Below are 18,727 nucleotides of genomic sequence, written 5' to 3'. Positions count from 1 at the left end.
TAGTTTGATGTGCACAAGTCAATTTAAAATCTTCTGGCATAACCATACAACCTAGGTTAAAACTGTTGTTGAAAAACAGTTTTCAATGGCAACTCCAGAGGGGTAGCCTTGAAACTAGTTATCCTGTCGACAATTAGAACTGAATCACTTAGAGTATTGCATATAATTCAGGGTACCTCAGAACTGAAAAATGTCAGCAAATTGGAGGGAATTCAGAGAAATATGCAACTGAAGGGGCTACAGCAGGGGTGGGCAAACTTTGTGGCCCGAGGGTCACATCTGGGTGGGGAAATTCCATGCAGGGCTGGGGCAGGGGGTTGCGATGCGGGAGGGAGTGTGGGATGTGGGAGGGGGTACAGTGTGCAGGAAGGGGCTCAGGGCAGGGGGTTGGGGTGCAGGAGGGGCTCGGGGTGCGGGCTTCGGCCCAGCACCGCTTACCTTGAGGGGCTCTGGGGTGGCAGCGGCATGCAGTGGGGTTAAGGCAGGCTCCCTGCCTGCCCTGGCCCCGCGCTGCTCCCGGCAGCGGCCGGCACCACGTCCCTGGGGGAAGCGGGGGGGCGGCAGAGGGCCACGTGCTGCCCTCGCCTGCGGGTACCTCCCCCAAAGCTCCCATTGGCCACGGTTATATATATTTATATGGAGAAATACCTATCTCATAGAACTGGAAGGGACCCTGAAAGGTCATCGGGTACAGCCCCCTGCCTTCACTAGCAGGACCAAGTACTGATTTTGCCCCAGATCCCTAAGTGGCCCCCTCAAGGATTGAACTCACAACCCTGGAATTAGCAGGCCAATGCTCAAACCACTGAGCTATCCCTCTCCCCATTCCCAGCCAATGGGAGCTGCGGGGGGCGGTGCCTGCAGGAGAGGCAGTGTGCGGAGCCCTCTGCCCCACCTCCTCCCCCAGGGGATGCAGGGATATGGTGTCTGCTGCTTCTGGGAGCAGCGTGGGGCCAGGACAGGCAGGGAGCCTGCCTTAACCCCGCGGTGCCACGGGGGTGGCAATCCCGCGGGCCGGATCCAGCCCGTGGGCTATAGTTTGCCCACCCCTGGGCTACAGGATTGATTTAGAAAATAAAAAATGGACCATCAATGATGGATGCAATAATGTTATTGGAAGGACATGAAAACCAGTATTTGACGTTTGAAAACAGTAATGAGGAAGAGGAATTGTTTGGAGTGATCTAGGGATATAACTAGGAGTAATGGGATGAAACTGAGCAAAGGAAATGTTAAATTGGCTGTAAAGAAAATATTTCTGAAAATGAGATCTCAGATTGTGCAGTAATCTCTTAAGGGAGTGGTCGAAGCCCCATCACTTAAGTCATTTAAATCTAAACTGGACAAACTGAAATGTACTGTAGAGAACAATCTTGCAGTGGTTGATGGATTTACAAGATGCACTGATGAGTCTTTCCCATCTCTACTTTCTGATCCTTTGAAAGCAAATTTGGACATGATCACAAGCTCTTGGCTGCTTTAGTTGTACCTCTGAGAATCGCATAGATATCGTAGTCTAGTGACTACGTAGACTAGTGAACTAAACTACATTAAATTTTCAATTGAACTTGGTCTATGGATTAAATCAGAAAAAAACTGGTTTACTTTTTTCTGAAAAATTAGTCTGGATGCACTCTCTTTGTTTTTAATTGAAACCAGTTTAGTAATGTGGATTGAATAATGTGATCTACTTTTTAAAATAAAACATTATTTCTAAATTACACTTAAAATTATGTTTCTCAATGTCATTTATAAAATGCCCCCATGAAATATGAAGTTAAGGGGGAAAATTAAGGCCTCCCTATTTAGTGATGTGATTTTTAAACAAAATGCGCCTAACATAAGTGAAATATTTTCTTTAAAATATGTTTGTCCAGTCACTGCCTTTTTGTTCCAAGTTTTAAGCCTAAAATAAAATCTAGTGTCTGTAGTTATAGAAACCAATCTTAAACAGCACATCTGTTATATTCATTATCTTAATTACTATATTTTTATAGGATTGCCCCATAACAATTCTGTAAATGTACAATAACTATTTTTGCATAAAGAAAATCATTAGTATTAGATAACTAGAATTTCCAAAGTTGCTGAAAATTCTCAGAACTTCAGTTTAGTTTCACTATTATAGTGTGTGGTACAGAATGATTTCTGTTGTTTGGCTGGATAGTGGAGAAAACTTGAATGCATATGAACTGTGGAATAGTAAGAGAAATCTCATGTATGTAGTACTGAGTACTTTAGGTATTATTTGGACAGTAACTTGTTTAAAAAAATAAAAAGATTGGCACCGACCAACCACAGCACAAGGCTACCAAAATGATCCAAAGGCGTTCTTGTACTGTTTTATTTTGTACTTCTCACTGCATGTTTTACGAACAAAAGATTGTACACAGTAAATGTCTAAGGGATGAAGATGAGCAGCTGGGTTAGTTTACTTCTCTATCTGGCCAAATACAGTCTGAAGAGGTGAATTTACAGAGAATACTGATGGTTCTGGTTTGGGGTTTGGTTTGTGGTTACAAATAGATGTACATCGTCATGTTCTTTTGCTTTTTCCTGTCTGCTCCATTCTTTTGAACAGGCAAGATAATGACACACAAAAGCCTCTTGGTCTCATTGTTTTGTGGTGTAATGCTACATTTCTGTACCTATCTCCTGTTCACAAGAACAGAGCAGGAGGGGAGAACTAAATTAAAGTGCATCATAAATCCTCATATCTGTGATAGCAAAAAACAAAACAAAACAAAAAACCCTCTTCCACTAGAGTTGTTATTGCAAGGGTCACTTAGGAGAAAAGTTTGTATTTTAACGGTCATTTTGGAAGGATTTTTCAGCATCGGGAGGGAAGTTTGAAAAAAGTGGGAGGAGTATTTTAAAATTGGGTTACAGTTTGAACCTGTCTCCCTGGGTACTGCCCCCTTTTAAACAAGCTAACATAGGCACTTTAATTAAGAATGTTGCTGACCTCTGTGACGGCATAAGACAAAATCTGCAACCTGGTTCCTCTGCCAGTGGGGAAAGAGGCACCTGAATGACATAGCTATCAGATGAGGAACCAGTAATTTCTTGTTCTGCCACTTGTTAAACCATGCTAATACCATATGTTCCTGTTGGGTTTGAAGTGATTAGTTGGGACGGACCCATTCTTCTTATGCAAACCATGTATTTATTTTTCAAATATCAAAACTGGAAGGAATATATCAAGTCAGGTAGAGGTATGGATTTTCATTTTATTTGTCTCTTGGGTAATACCCTAGTTGGTACAGACACAAATGCTCAGACTGTAACTACATTCATATGGTTGAAATTTAGCTCATAGCATGTAACATTTGGGTACTATGGATGGGGTTTTCAAAAGCAGTCAGTGTTGGCCTAACTCTGCTCCTTTTGAAGTCAATAGGAATTTTATTATTGACTTCAATCAGAGTAGAAATAGGCCACTGTTGAGTGATTTTGAAAATCCAGCTCTATATCTGTAATTGTGCATTGTTGTAATGTTAATGAATAATTATTACTACCACGAAGAGTAGTAGAGAATACAGTAAGGATACAGATATGATGTACACCCACTTCATACAACTGTTGAGTTAGAAGTGTATGCAGGGGAATGCTATACTTGGGTTGATTGGTCCAATTCTAGCATGGAAATGGGCATGATGGGGACACAGTGAGAGTATTTCACTGACAGAATGGCATGTGTGGCTTGACTGGAGACTGTTTAATGGCACAATTGGTGATTGGCACTTTAGTGGAAAATAGAGGACATGAGGGAATCAAGTGAGGCATTAGCCCAACAGAAACTAAGCTGGCTCTTTATATAAGATGTATGTGTCTGTGAGTATTGTCTTGTCAACAGTGCTAATAAAGTTGCAGCTTGTTACCTTTCCACTTATTGCACTGTATTTTTCCTCATCTCTGGCATGAAATTGACATTAATTCAGTGCAGTTAGCAATTTAGACTGATGTGTCCCAGCAGTAATAGTATTAGTTTCAAATGTAATAGTAGCTGAATTATTTATTGGTCCCTCCCTGCTGAATATATCAGATTATTCATGTAAAGGCACTTGGCAGTTTAACTAATTTCAGACCTGCATTTAGATTCCAAAATGTTTTTGGTATTGAAACCAAATATTGGTTTTGAAACCAGCTAAAGTCACTATGTAGACTTTAGCTGTCAAGTTATCAGTCTGATTATAAAAAGTTAAATCTAGTCATAGTTGATATATGTGCACAAGGCCATGCAATGTTTATCTGAATGGTTTTGTCCTTTGGTTTAATCATGTTTATTTTATTCAGGTAGCCCATTTTTTCTTTTTAATTTGAACATAAATCAATCAATTTCTGTTAATTATGCTCTTAGAATAATAATTGTGCAGGATCCATATATAAGGAGTCACAAGCACTGAAATTGTTTAGAACAAGAGTATATGTTGAAGGGCTCAGAGAGAGAAAGACAGCACTAAAATTCCTTGCTTCTTAGTGGGTTTGTCTCTTACCACTCTTGTTTTCTTTTGTGTTTAACAAGTACTCAGTTAATAAGCCCTATATAATTCCAATAAGCAGTAGATTTAAAGATTAATATTTTAAAAATATCTTCTGAAGCCTCTATAAAGTAAAATTTTGTATTAAGACCCATCTCTCTTCTTGGCATAAAGAATTAAGGTGATGGTTCTTGAGCAGATGAAATGAACAATCTAACTGAAGAGTGAACCCTGTTCTGTCATCCATATAGTTTGCCTTGTGATTTACCAAGCTTTGTTTCAGGCTTGAGTCTACATTTGTTAATGTGCCTGTTTCCCCTCTCCTCCTCCCCAATTTATACCTTTTTAGTCAGGACAGTAGAGTAAAATTTTACTGGAACACTTGTGCAATAGTGTACCTGGATTCACTGGGACCATGCTATATTAATACCTGTGAACTAGGTGGTATATAGAGCTGTCATACTTTCCAAGTATTTATGATCTATGGAGTTTCTAGTCTTCCCTATTTTTACTCCTGGAGGAATTCTGCGCCACTGCGCTTGTGCAGAATGTGTGCCCCCTGCAGATTTCTTTGCTTCCCCGCAGAAAAATGACTTTCTGATGGGGAAGCAAAGGGAAGCCACAAGCGCGGTCATGCAACCCTCTCCTGCAGTTTTGGGTGTCAAGGGCACAGAGGTAAATCACTGTGGGGCATGGGGTGGGACTGGGGAAGACCCAGTTGGTGGCTACTATCCTGCACCGGTATCAGCTGCTAGTCCCGGCTGGGCTGGGGAAGACAGGACTTCCTCTTCCCCTGGACGGCATCCGGGACCGTGTCAGACCCACCCTCAGATTTTTCCCCTGGCTGTAGGAAGCTCTGCAAACTGCCCTTCCCCTCCAACCGCCCCACCCCCGTGCTTCCTGCACCCATGGCTCCTCAGTTGCAGGGGGAGGGATCACTGTATGGGGAGCTGCTCCCCCATGCATCCAGACCCCCTCGCACCCAGACCCTCCTGCCGAGCCTCACTGCCCCCGCTACCAAAACCCCCCCGATGAGCCCCACTCCCCCTGCACCTGGACCACCCCAATGAGCCATATGCACCTGGATCCCCGCCCCACTGAGCCCCACTTCCCCAGCATCTGGACCCCCACTGAACTCCCCACACCCAGACCTCCCTGCCGAACTCTATCCTCCCACAAACAGACCCCTCCCCTCTGAGCCCCAACCACCATCACTTGGACTCCCCTGCAGAGTCCCGTTACTGTTGCACCCAGAACCTCCTAACAAGCCCTTGTGCATCCAGATCCCCCCTGCAACCGGATCCCCTACTGAGCCGCCCGCACCCAGATTGCCCGACACAGAACCCTCTCAACCCACACCTGGATCCCCCCACACTTAAGCCCCTCCACACTTGGATCCTGCCTTGCTGAGCCTGCCTATGCACACCTGGTGCATCTGGCACGGAGGGCCAGGGCCCTGGGGTGTTTCTGGGGCAGGCCCGGTCCTTGTGCTGTGTCGGGGTTGGGTGCAGTCTCACCGCTGAGTTCGTGTCCCAGGGGGAAGCTGCACAGTGATCTCCCACCTCTGTGCAGCCAGTGATCTGTGTTCCCCAATGCCACGCTGCAGCCTCCACATTTATTTGACAAATAAAATTTGCAGAATTTGGCAGAATTTTAAAATATTGTGCACAGAATTTTTATTTTTTTGGCACAGAATGCCCTCAGAAGTATATTTTGTACCACTTGGACTGTACTTAGAGGATTGATGAGTAAGAGTTTTTCCCCCAATGTCTTTTCAAATCAGTCATGTTTCCTACATGTTGTAAAATGTTGCCTAACGACTAAATACAAAGAAATACTTGTGACTATATATCTTATATTTTTTGGAAACTTGTGTGCATGTGATAAGAAACAGCTTCTGTTATTATTTCATTAGTTTATCTTTAACCTTGAAGTGCATTAATTAGTTGGATCCACTTCCAGGAACTTTTCAATTCTTGTTTTCATTTTTGATAAAGTACGGCGTCACCCTTGCACCAAGGTTATTCAACTCCTTGGGTGTTCATTAGATCACTCCTACTGGCATTGGTCTGACTTAAACTTTTAATAAGAAAGGAAGAAAGGTTGGTTGAATATTTGTTACTTGTTCTTAGTAGAGATCTCAGAAAAATGACATTGCTGTATAGAAATGCAAGAGGATGGCAATTAGAGCTGGCCAAAACTTGAGATTACAAATTTATGTTCGCATGATATTTCAATATTTCAATTGTGTAGGTCTGAAACAGCCCCAAATCAAACTTTTAAAAATTTCCCACGAACTGGAAACCCCCTGCCCAAATTGAGCTTAGGAAACACTGACTGATACATGGTGTTTGGGAAACAGAATATGCCACCTCAGATAGGCAGCTGCTGACTGAAACTGACATTTTTGTCAGTTTCACTGCTGAAGCCTGCCTGCAATTTGAGGAGGCTTGCTTTCAGGAGACACTTCTGGTTTGACAAACCAGCATTTCTGACAAAACTCAACTTAATCAGAAAATTTCCAACCAGCTCTAATGGCAGCGTCTAGGACACAGTATAGGGATTCAGGGCTCCTCTGTTCATTCACACTTAGCCCAGTTGCTAGAACTTCACATAGATAAGTGAAGTAGATACTGCTCATTCAGGGTGATAGGTGAGTGATCTCTTAGCTCCAACCAACATATGAGAAAAGTTGGAATGTTTCTATGAAGTGAAGGGAACAAGGGGCTGGAACAGAGGAAACTCTATAGAACAGCTTATCTTGGAGAGAAAGCTCGGGCTAAAGTTTGATTTTATTAATATTTTAAAAACATTAATACCATACCCCAGGAAGAGGGTAAGTTTGGACTATGTAAGAGGTATTTGTACTCTGTTCAGAGCAGGAAGGGAATTACCCCAGTTTTACAAGACTGCCTATCTTGTTTAAGAAAACACTGTCTCTTTATGCTAGAGTGGAAAGAAGAATGAATTCAAAATCTAAATTTATGGAGTATGTTTTAAGTACAGTCTAATTGCTGATGCATTCTGTTTTAAAAGTCCTGCTAGGAGTAATATTTTTGTAAAATAATGTTAGAGTATATGGAATGTTTGATGTTTTACAGACTCTGGGTTTCTTTTTAGTTTTCTTCAATCTTTTTACAAACATGATTTTTTGTGATCATGAAAGAGACTGCATGACAAGCTTGAAGATTGAAGTCTTTTACTTACCAACAAAACAAGTAAAGAACAAACAGGCAGCAAAGAACACTTCCTCATGCTGCCAGCATTTCTTAATTCTGACTTGCAGTGAGAGCCTCTCAAGATGAGAGGTTAGCTCGTTCTCCTATTCAGTCCTCTGCCTCTCTGCTGATATTCCTAATGAGGTTTCCAGTTGTGGTGGTGGTGGGTATTTTTAGGGGTCTAAGATGTGTAGGGTATCTACAGGAATTGTACTGAAGTGAAAAGACAATTTTCAGACAGTAACTTTTGGTCACTACTGACCTGGTATTCAAACTACTGACCTAGAAGTAAATAGCTTCATATCACATTCCTGAATTTTTGTTTTTTGTTGGGTTTTGTGTCTTTCTGATGGAGCTTACAGACTCTGTGTAACCTCTTCACAGTTTTTTGGATTTCTCCTTCAGAATTAGATTGCTCTAGTGTTCCAGTGGAATATCCTTTGTTTGATTACACTGTGCGCAGTTTGTATTTCCATCATTGATATGTGGGATGCATTGTACCTGTAATTATTATTCATACACACACGTTTTCTGTGATACTCCCCCCATAAGTCGATGGGAGAATAGACTCTCATACTTCTAATACTAAGAAAACAAAAGCCCTGTTCTTTGTATTTATTTGGTAACAATTCTTAGCTCACTGGGTTACTGACTTGCATGCTGAAAATACTGTAGAATTAAAACATTTTTGTAATGGGTTTTCTATTTTTTTTATACAAAGACTGACAGGTGCATGCGTTATATATACAAAATTTAAAAAAAACAAGCTCCTATGAGTCATGGGACTACACTTTCAACAAGGGGTTCTGTTGTTATCTTCAAATCTTGAAACCAAAGGTCAAGAGGCTTGTGTACTCACCAGACCCTCCAGGTGGAGTTATAGCTCTGAGATTGCTATTTTTTTAGTAACATTCAATGATAATTTAGCCTTTTCCCCCTCGATGTCACTCCATGGCAGATGCAATAACAGCTAGGGCACCTGACTGGTTGAGCAGGAAGGCAGCATTTTACTTTTATTCATGGATTCTTGTAAACCATGGGCATTTTATATTGCTGTTTTCTGCACGGGTTCTAGACTGTTTGATGCTACTCTCCATATATCTGGGGGTCTACTGTAGCTATCTATTGTACAAATATTCCTAATATACAGGGCCGTAGCAACAAAGAACGTGGCCCCCTCCGAACATATGTCCGGGCGGGGCCCCTTACAATGCAGAAACTGGAATGCGGTATTTATTTTGCCACTTTTAGGGGCCCCCTTCCTTGCGGGGCCCCCTCCGGTCGGAGGGTACGGAGGGCGCTCGCTACGCCTCTGCTAGTATACCTGCTTACTAAGCTGATCATGGGAGTTGAAAGGAATTTTTTCAAAAAGCTTGTTTCAAAAGAAAGCTGAGTTGGGTTTGCTAATAAACTTCATAAAGGTTTGAAAAGTTTGATAATATTGATTTGAAAAATTAAACAAATAAAACCACCAATCGCAAAATAGTTGCTATGGCTAAAGGCATTCACAAAAATATCAAAGGCCAAATTCTAGACTTCTTTTCTTCTACAAAAGCAGTGCTGATTTGCACCTGCATTTTGGCCAGCCTGAGAGAACCCACGCCATCCTTTCACATCTGTCTGTGCAGAATACTCATGCCAGGAGCACAAATAATTCAAGAAGTGAAGGATGCATAAGGAATCAGATGGTTCATGCCAAAAAACATGAACTTTGATCTCTTCACCCTACCACACAGAGCACTCCTGGACAGGCTTGTGGACTATCAGCTCTGTTTGTTTTGTGGGAGCCAGGTTGGACACCACTGCTGCATTCTGGAATTCCTTCTTGGTCAGAGCTTTAGAGCCAGAATTTGTCCTAGGCATTTATTAACTCTGTATACCATAAAAAAGGGTTGAAAATACTCATCAGTTACTTGAGAGAATCTTGTAGTTAGTCTGGAATTTCAATGTTAAAGTTACATTTTAATAACAAAATGAAATAAAACAATGGAAAGTATGGAAATGTTCAGCTAAGGTAACCCGAGCAGCCTTAATTCTGTCCTATTATTTTCCAATACTTCACTCTATAGACCTCTTGATGAAGGACTTTTGAGAGAAGGACTTTATCAGCTATAACTTTAACTTTATCAACAATATCTATTTTATTTTTAGTTAGCCTGTGGAGTTGAGGAGCTCTTCTATACATGGCTTTTTTATACATATGTGTCATGATCTCTGTCATACTGTGCACCTAGTGTACAATCTTCAATTACAAGGCTTGTCACCTCTCAAAAATCTACTTAAAAATAACAAAGTAAATGTCCAAATGAATGACCAGGGAACTGTAGACTGCAGGTACCATAAAATTTTACTCAGATTATTTCTCTGACTTCACAAAACAGTGAACATTATAACTCCCTGTTCTGTACCATTAGAGGTCTTGTGGGAATTTGGGAGATTTGTGTGTACAACTTATGAATTCTGTGTCAGACTGTGAACTCTGTATGTATCTTTACCAAGATGCAAACTCCATTTTGAATGAGGGAGCTAACTGCCTCTCTGAGGTCTCTTTGCCTCCATATTGGACTAAAATTTCAAAGAGACTCATTAACTAGGGATGTCCCTCTATTCAACTACAAATGTCCTAGACCGGGTGCGCTCCTTCCCTCCCCCCCCCCCCCCGAAGAACTAGGTCTTCAGCCACTTTCACTGACTCTCTCTAAGGCAGGGGTTCTCAAACTTCATTGCACCGCGACCCCCTTCTGACAACAGAAATTACTACACGACCCCAGGAAGAGGGACTGAAGCGTGAGCCTGCCCGAGCCCTGCTGCCCCGGGGGGGGGGAAGAGGGGGGCAAAGCCTGAGCTACACAGCCCTGAGCGGGGGGAGGGGGGGAGCAAAGCTTAAGCTACACCACCCTGAGCTGGGGGGCCAAAGCCCAAAGGCTTCAAACCCAAGCAGGGGGCCTGTAACCTGAGCCCCACCAACCAGGGCTGAAGCCCTCAGGCTTCAGCTTTGACCCCAGGCTGTGGGGCTTGGGCTTTGGCCCCAGGCGGTGGGGTTTGGGCTTTGGCTTTGGGCTCCAGCAAGTCTAAGCCAGCCCTGGTGACCTGTTGCAACCCCCTTTGGGGTCCCGACCCACAGTTTGAGAACCGCTGTTCTAAGGGAAGCTGCTTCCAGAGCCTGATGAGGCAGGGGAGAACATCTGCCTACCTGAACACCGATTACTTCCCCCAAGGATTCCCAATGGATGGATGAGCTAGACTTGAGTGAGGGGCATTACATTTAGGATATTTGTTTTTTTTTCCCTATACCATCTGTACTCTTTGTATTTCTCATGCTTAAGTAAAGAGCAATAGTGTGCTAGAATCCTATGCAAAGTGTCTGTGCATTTAATGCATTATACCTACCATGTGCCCCTTGAAGAGGTAAACCAGAAGACACTCACTTTCAGGTAGTGTTCTGGGAGATGGCGTGTTTAAGCTATGGCTGGAGTCTGAGGGCTCAGAACTGTTTGGAGGGGCTGGTTAGTGGGCTGAATGGTCTAAATGCTCAGGAGGGGGTGGTAGATAGAGGATCTTCACTCAAACGTGTTCCTAGAGACCCCCAAGAGAGGGATAATGCCTAAAGTCTAATTTTTAGTTCTGCAAAATTTAATTTGGTTCTTTTTAAAATACCTTTAATCTCTATGTTATAGTCCAGTTAAAAAGAAACCAAACAGTGGTCAAAGTGGTTTTAATATTTTCTGCCTTTGTATTTAAAAAAAGGTTTTGTCTGCAGGCTGGTGAAATGATTGTTAACCTAACAACGTATTCTAGTGTGTGTTTGAGAACTGTACTGTGACCCTTTTTCTGTTCAGTAACAGTGTGCTATTTATTACAGGATGATGTGATGATGCCACAGAGGGTGAGACTGCAGCATGAAGCTGCCATTCAGCACCCAAATAGTGTGAGTACTACTTTCACTCTCATTTAAAAAAAAACAAAAACAAAAAACACCATAAAACTGTGTGACCAGATACATTTCTTTAAAAGGATGGGAAAATTTCACTGGGCTGGTGGTGGCTAAGCATTCTCAACATACAGTTTTCCTTTAGCTAGAGCCTTGTATGTAATAGTTACTTTGAATTTTTTTCTTATACTTGTTTGCTGTTAGGCAAACCAAACCCTTTTTTTGACAGTAATATACTAGTTTCAAATAGGTTAGAAAGGTTTCTCCAAACCAGTATTAGAATAGAATGTCTTTTAAACTAGAACAATTTTTAATGTAGCACACTATGTAATATGAAAAACTACAAAGGAGCATTTACAACAATGATTTAAACAACTGTGGTTAATATTTACACGTCCTCAAACAATCTGAATGTATGGTTTATTATATAAATTGTTGCACAAACCTATAGTTATATTGAAATTTGTTTTTTCCCCAATACTGGCTCTAAAATAAAGTAGTCTGTAGAACAACTGTTCTTTATTCCTGTGATATAAAATGTGTTTATTCAGTGAAATTAAGGTTTTATGAACAGTGTGGTTGTTAGAAGCAGAATTTTAAGTATATTTCAATGGCTAGGACCAGCAGTAGAGGGCCATTTGAAGTTCTTATATATGTTCCACTTAGCTTCCTGAAAATGATAAACTTGATGAACATGTTGATGTGTAATATCAATTTTATTTGTCCATATGTGGTTGACATGAAGAATTCTGCCTCTAAAAACTAGTTGTATCTCTGTCAAATTTTTTTGGTAAAAATAGATTTCACAGTGCAATAAACCTCCCAAGAGAAAATGTTAAAGCTTTGAAGGGAGTGTTCAAGGGATTTCTGTAAAGCGAAGGTCAATTGACTTTATCTGTCAAAAAGGTATTTACTAGAGGAGGTCTGGGAACAAAATAGACATTCTTAAAATTACCACTCTGAGAGTTAATCACCTTTGAACTTTCCCTCCCAAACACCACAGTCCAGAATAGAGAGCATTGTGGTTCTTTCAGTTAAGGAATGTCTGCTAAACAACCTGTTGTTCAGTGCTGGGATGTGCACCTGCTCTTCTCCACACCTGTGTGTTCCAAAGCTTCATGCTGTTAGCTTTCTTGTGAAATATGATATTTCTTTCTATATGATTGGTGGGACTACTATTGAGTAGTAGTTTGTACTACAAGCATACTTGAATAGAGATAAGTGGAAGATTGTGTGGGGGATTTGTGTTCTGATATGTAGAAATCAATATAATGTTATATTAAGATACCAGAAATTGAAAGGTAAGTGGCACCTGTAAATTTGTTCCGGGCAAAGACTTATGAGAACTGTCCTGATCCTCTACTGAATAGACTTATGCGTGTTTAGACATTGATCTTTATTAGCATGATTACTGCTAAATAGTAGCTTGTAACCTGTTTTTATAATCACAACACAAATTAGGAAAACAAGTCACATCAAGAAAAATCAGTGTCTGAAAGCATCAAAGTTTCTAGAGTAGGGAGGTGCAACAGCGCTCAAAAATGAGTTGGGACAGAAGAGACAGGGCTTCTCATTTCTGGTCCTTTCCACTCCCCAGCCACTTCCTCTCAGGGATTAGTATCTAGCAAGTAGACTGCTCTCCATCACCTGAGGCTGGAGTACAATCTGCACAGGGGAGTAAAAGGGCTTTGCTCCCCAGTGTTTGCATGGCTGAGCAAGGGCTGTTAATATGTGCCAATGTCAGTCATAGCCTGTCTTTGTAGCACAGTTACTTGCCTTTTCTCAAATGTGTGTATGGTATATTTGACATTACTTATCAAGTGGCAAAACTGAATATATTGTTATCATTTTTACTTCCTCAGCAAGATTTGCAAAGTATTTTCCAGCTCTAAAAGCAAAAATTTGCCTAATGCTGTAGTTTGGATTTAGATCAAAAGTTGTAATGCCTAAAGCCATTTTTACACAATATTATTTCACTCTATGAATGTGAGTGAACACTAGCTTGATTGGTTATATGCATCTTTGACGATTGATGTAACCTTCAAGTAGCTAGTGGATTGGGTGAATTAGAATAATGCATTAGTTCATAGTACTGTTCATTTACCTCTGGGAAAACAGTTCATTTGATGCTTGAACAATATTTGTTTACAGAACAGAGTTGTCTGAGTTTAATTCCTTCAGGCATGACTCCACACTGCAACATTACCATGCACAATTTGGCAAAGCATCTTTGTTCAAAAGAGGCCCACTAACAACTGAGCTCAAAAGTGAATTATTGTTTTTTATTCAGTGTTGGCAAGTTTCAATGCATACATTTCTTCCTAATAGAAAATATATTGTGTAGTAGATAAATGTGTGTTCATGTTTTGCTCTGTCTAATTTTGCTTGCCTGGACCTGTTGTGTAATAGTGATATATGTCAGTAAGGATGGGATTGGCACAAAGGAAAGATTTTTTTTCATGACCTTGGATGTGCCCTCACCTACTCCTTAGTCAGCAGTGTGCGTGTAGTTTGAATAATCCATGGCTGATTTAAAGCTTCTCTCTCGCCTACTGCAGCAACTTTTTTCATTCCTTATCTGTGGGTAGAATTACTGGATTCCATTGCTGCTGATGTTGATCAGTTGAGCATTGTAAAGGATGTTCACACTGCAGGAGAACCTCCATCTGGCTAGTTGTGGCATAGCATCTCTCTCCCCCACATGGCACCATATGCTGATGCTTGCTCTGTCACTGCAGTGGTGTCTCTCCCTGTAACTTGGCCTTCTCACCAGGTCATGTTTTAGTTGCCCCTTTCAAGATAACAGAAACCCAACATAAGACAGATTTCTTCAGACTCCCCATCTCCAGGCCCCTGGTCCTCACACCCTTGCCTTAGGGCTTTCCAATGTCCTTGTACCATTCTCTGGACTCAGGCCACCTTCGCAGTGTCTGGTAGGGGAACCTGGGCCCATACACTACACCAGATTTCAGCCCAGGGAACCTATAACCAGCAGCCAAGGTCCGCACAGTCCTTCTCCTTGCTGCTGTTTCCCTTGGCTCCTTCTTACCCAATCTTTCTCAGGCTTGCCCTTTCAAGCTTCTTAAGTTCCCTTTACTCTGTTCCTCCACAGAACATCTTCCAGGTCTCTCTGTCCCTGGCAGTCCAAATCCTTCCCTTCTTTCAGGGCACACCACAAGGCCTGCTGCACCCCAGTAGCTGCTTTATGTTTCCCTGGCAGTTTGCCAGCTTCTCCAGTCAAGGTAGGGTCCCAGAGCTTATTCGTCCCCTTGGGTTTCCTCCTCACCACCTCTCTGTTCCCAGCGAGTGACTGCAGACACTCTCCCTGAAGCCCCACTTCTGCTACAAACTTTGCCTCTTTATACTAACCAGCCTGTTCCTGCCCAGCTGAGCTTCATCATCAGTTAAGCCTGGCTCTGACTCCAGGTGCAGGCAGGTAACATAATTGGCCTCTCAGGCCCACATTAACCCATTCAGGGCCTTTGTGGGGTACACACCCCTCACAAGTATCCATATAATGAATTTGACCCCACACCTGAGATTTCAAGTGAGAACTGAGGGTGAGTGAATGAAGGTAGGAAGGAAAGAGTATAAGAAGCTAACTGAATGCTGCTTCTTTGTAGATAATTTAATATTAGAGCAACTTAGTGATGTGCCAAGTAGATATTAACATAAGATAGCATTTAAAAGCCCAACTTTCAATCTGGGTACAGTAGAACTTTGTTTAACTGAGCCTCCATTATCCAGCTCTCCATATTAACTGAACCACCAGCCGCCCGGGGCTGACAGCAGCGGGGGCTCCCACTGCCTGGGGCTGACAGTGAGAACCCAGCCACCCATTTTTCAGTTTATCCAGATTTTTGGTTATCAGATCTGACCCTGATCCCAATTAGATCAGATAATTGGGGTTCCACTGTATTTATATGACGCTCATCACTGTAGGATCTGATCTCATCTAATTGCTTAAAATATGATGGTGTTTTCTTCCTCCTTTCCCTGCCTCTAGAAGCAGGATTAGGGTTTTTATATTTTATTTTATAATTAATGAATTTATGAGAATGAGGATACTATTGTGCGAAATACTGGGCGAACAGGTGGGGTTTACATTTTGCCCTGAATGCAGCAATATTAAGGGTCATTCTTATTCATTTGGCAGTGAATTCCATATTCTTGATGCAGCTCTTGTGCAGGTTCTGTCTTCTGCAAACACAAACCTATTCCTTTTGGTTGGCAACATCATTATTCTAGTGAAACTCAGCTGTTGTGGGGGGACATGGTCATGGATGGAGAGATGTGCTCTCAGATAGCCAGGATCAATTCTATGCAAGGTTTTGAAAATCAGAACAGTGACTTTGAACTGTGTACAGTGGGGAGCCAATCCAGAGAATGGTTTGTTAGGGTCATGTGTTCCTGCTGAATAGTCAAGCTGCTGCATTCTGAGCCAGCTGGAACTGTCCCAGGGCATGTAGTTTGCTTTCCAGATATAGAGCAGTGATTCTCAACCTTTGCTTTACTGTGACTGCATGTTACAGTAGAAAAAAATTTCAATATCTCCCTGCCATAGTTTCAAGACCCTGTTCCCAATAGGCACGTAAAGAAAGGGAATGAGGCCTTTTCTTTACTATGATCGCATGGTACAATAGAAAAAAGTTCCAGTACCTCCCTGACAGAGTTTCAAGACCCTGTCCCTACTAGCCAAATAAAGAAAAGGAGGGACGTTGCAATCCGTAGTCTGAGATCCATGATATCAAGAATTGCATTGGTTCAGTCCAGATATTACAAATGTGTGAATCACTGTGGCCAGGTCTGCGTTCAATAGGCACCATTTTCTGGCCAGTCACAGATGGGTTGTTAGTGTCTTGCTGCATTAGCTACTTGGTTATCCTAGTACCATGCTGAGTCAAGGGGGAAACCCAGGTTGTGACCAATATTACAGAGGAAATCTTTGCTAAAAGTGATTGTTATGGAGGGGAAGAGTTCATCAAACCATTTCTCTCTTCCCACTAGCACAGGGGTGGGCAAACTACAGCCCGGGGGCCACATCTGGCCCTTCACACGTTTTAATCCGGCCCTCGAGCTTCTGCCAAGGATCAGGATCCGGGGCTTGCCCCGCTCTGGTGCTCCAGCCAGGGAGTGGGGTTGGGGGCTTGCCCTGCTCTGCACCTGCCGTGGCTCCACATGGCTCCCGGCATGTCTCCCCTCCGGCTCCTATGTGTAGGGTCAGCCAGGGGGCTCCACATGCTGCCCCCACCCCAAGCGCCGCCCCCGCAGCTCCCACTGACCAGGAACCACGGCCAATGGGAGCTGCAGGAATGGTGCCTGCAGACAGAGCAGCGCGCAGAGCTGTCTGGCCATGCCTCCACGTAGGAGACGGAGGGGGGACATGCCACTGCTTCCAGGCACTGCGTGAGGTAAGCACCACCCGGAGCCTGCACCCCTGACCGCCTCCCGTGCCCCCACTCCCTGTCCCAGCCCTGATCCCCCTCCTGCCCTCCAAAACCCTCAGTCCCAGCCCAGAGCACCCTCCTGTACCCCCAGCCCCTCATTCCCACCCCAGAGCCTGCACCCCCAGCTGGAGCCGTCACACACACATACACACACTTGCACCCCGGCCCCAGCCCGGAGCCCCTTCCCACACCCTGAACTCCTCATTTCTGGCACCACCACAGAGCCCGCACCTCCAGCTGGAGACCTCACCCCCTCCTGCACCCCAACCCCCAGTTTCATGAGCATTCATGGCCCCCCATAAAATTTCCATACCCAGATGTGGCCCTCAGGCCAAAAAGTTTGCCCACCCCTGCACTAGCAGTTCATTCTCATCCAGATTCATCTTCAGCCTGTTGCTCTTCATCCAGCTGAAGATCTCCAAAAGGCACTCAGAAAGCATTGGAGATGGAGGTGTTTTCAGTTGACGTAAAGGCGATATAGAACTGGGTGTTGTAAATATACCTGGCTACGTCTTCACTACCCGCCGATCCGGCGGGTAGCAATCGGTTTATCGGGGATCGACTTACCGCGTCTCGTGAGGACGCGGTAAAATCGATCCCTGATGGCTCTACCGTCGACTCCGGAAATCCACCTCGACAAGAGGCGGTAGCGGAGTCGGCGGCAGCGCGGCAGCGGTCGGCTTTCCCCCGTCCTCACCACCAGGTAAGCCGACCTAAAATACGCAACTTCAGCTACGGTATTCACGTAGCTGAAGTTGCGTATCTTAGGTCGGAACACCGCTGTAGTGTAGACCTAGCCAGGGTGTTTTGGGTGGTAATGTCTCTCACCAGCTCTCCCAATGGCTTCATGAAGGGAGGAAGATTTGAGGCTTGCAGGACCCCACATCTGGGGCGGTGGCTCAGAAGTCTGGAGAGGCATTTCTTTTCACTCCTGCCTACATTTAGAGCCCAAACAGAAGAGTTTGGTGGCTTCAAAGACTAGGAGATAGAACTGGCATGGCAGTTCAATGGTCCCCTGAAAGCATTTTGATTCTCCTTAACTGGTCCCAATTAGAAAAACAAAACAAAACAGAACACTTCTGACAACTTCATATACTTCAGAGTTCCTGAACTGTTTTAAGAAAATTAGCAGCTTGTTGACAGACTGATCTCATGGACTAAAGATTGAATGAGCAAGAAGACTGCATTTCTTTAGCACTGCTAGAGAGATGTGAAATAAGCATCAGGAGAGCTGCATTTGTCTGACTGCTACATCCATTTAATCTGAGACGGACAAGATTCCAAGCATTTGGAAACTGTCATGATATTATCCTAATGCTACAATCACACAGTAGAATACTGAGCAGTACCACAGAAACTTTCTCAGTGCAGCCTTCTGCTCAGCAGCTGTGCCACATTGTATCAGATGAATGTGGTATAACCTGCTTCCATTTGCTTCTGTTGTTATTGCAAGTTAATTGGAATGGAGTTAGGAGATTGTTTTATCTGCCTTGGGCCAGGCAGACAGCTTCATGGTGAAATGGAGTGTGAGATAAAAATAGGTAGAGAAGCAGAGAGTCAGGCCACCTGATGTGCTGACAGCAAATAGTAATAAACTTGGGGCATTTGCAGCCCAGAACTTAATTTTTAATGATTGCATTCCACATGCCA

At 43.2% G+C, this 18,727-nt stretch overlaps 1 protein-coding gene across 1 annotated transcript in view; it reads left to right on the top strand.

The window, feature by feature from the left end:
- The first annotated feature begins 11,567 nt into the window (after positions 1–11,567).
- Positions 11,568–18,727, top strand: part of B3GNTL1 (UDP-GlcNAc:betaGal beta-1,3-N-acetylglucosaminyltransferase like 1) — a 303,787-nt gene continuing 296,627 nt past the window's right edge. Inside the window, exon 1 of the mRNA XM_026654438.1 lies at positions 11,568–11,627. Coding sequence (XP_026510223.1) covers positions 11,571–11,627 — 57 coding nt within the window. The 5' untranslated portion in view covers positions 11,568–11,570. The remainder of the gene's footprint in view (positions 11,628–18,727) is intronic.

Source organism: Terrapene carolina, unplaced genomic scaffold, assembly GCF_002925995.2.
Source record: "Terrapene carolina triunguis isolate 2854851 unplaced genomic scaffold, T_m_triunguis-2.0 Scaffold192, whole genome shotgun sequence".
In the NCBI taxonomy this organism is placed as follows: domain Eukaryota; kingdom Metazoa; phylum Chordata; order Testudines; family Emydidae; genus Terrapene; species Terrapene triunguis.
This window is presented reverse-complemented; position numbering and strand designations above follow the sequence as displayed.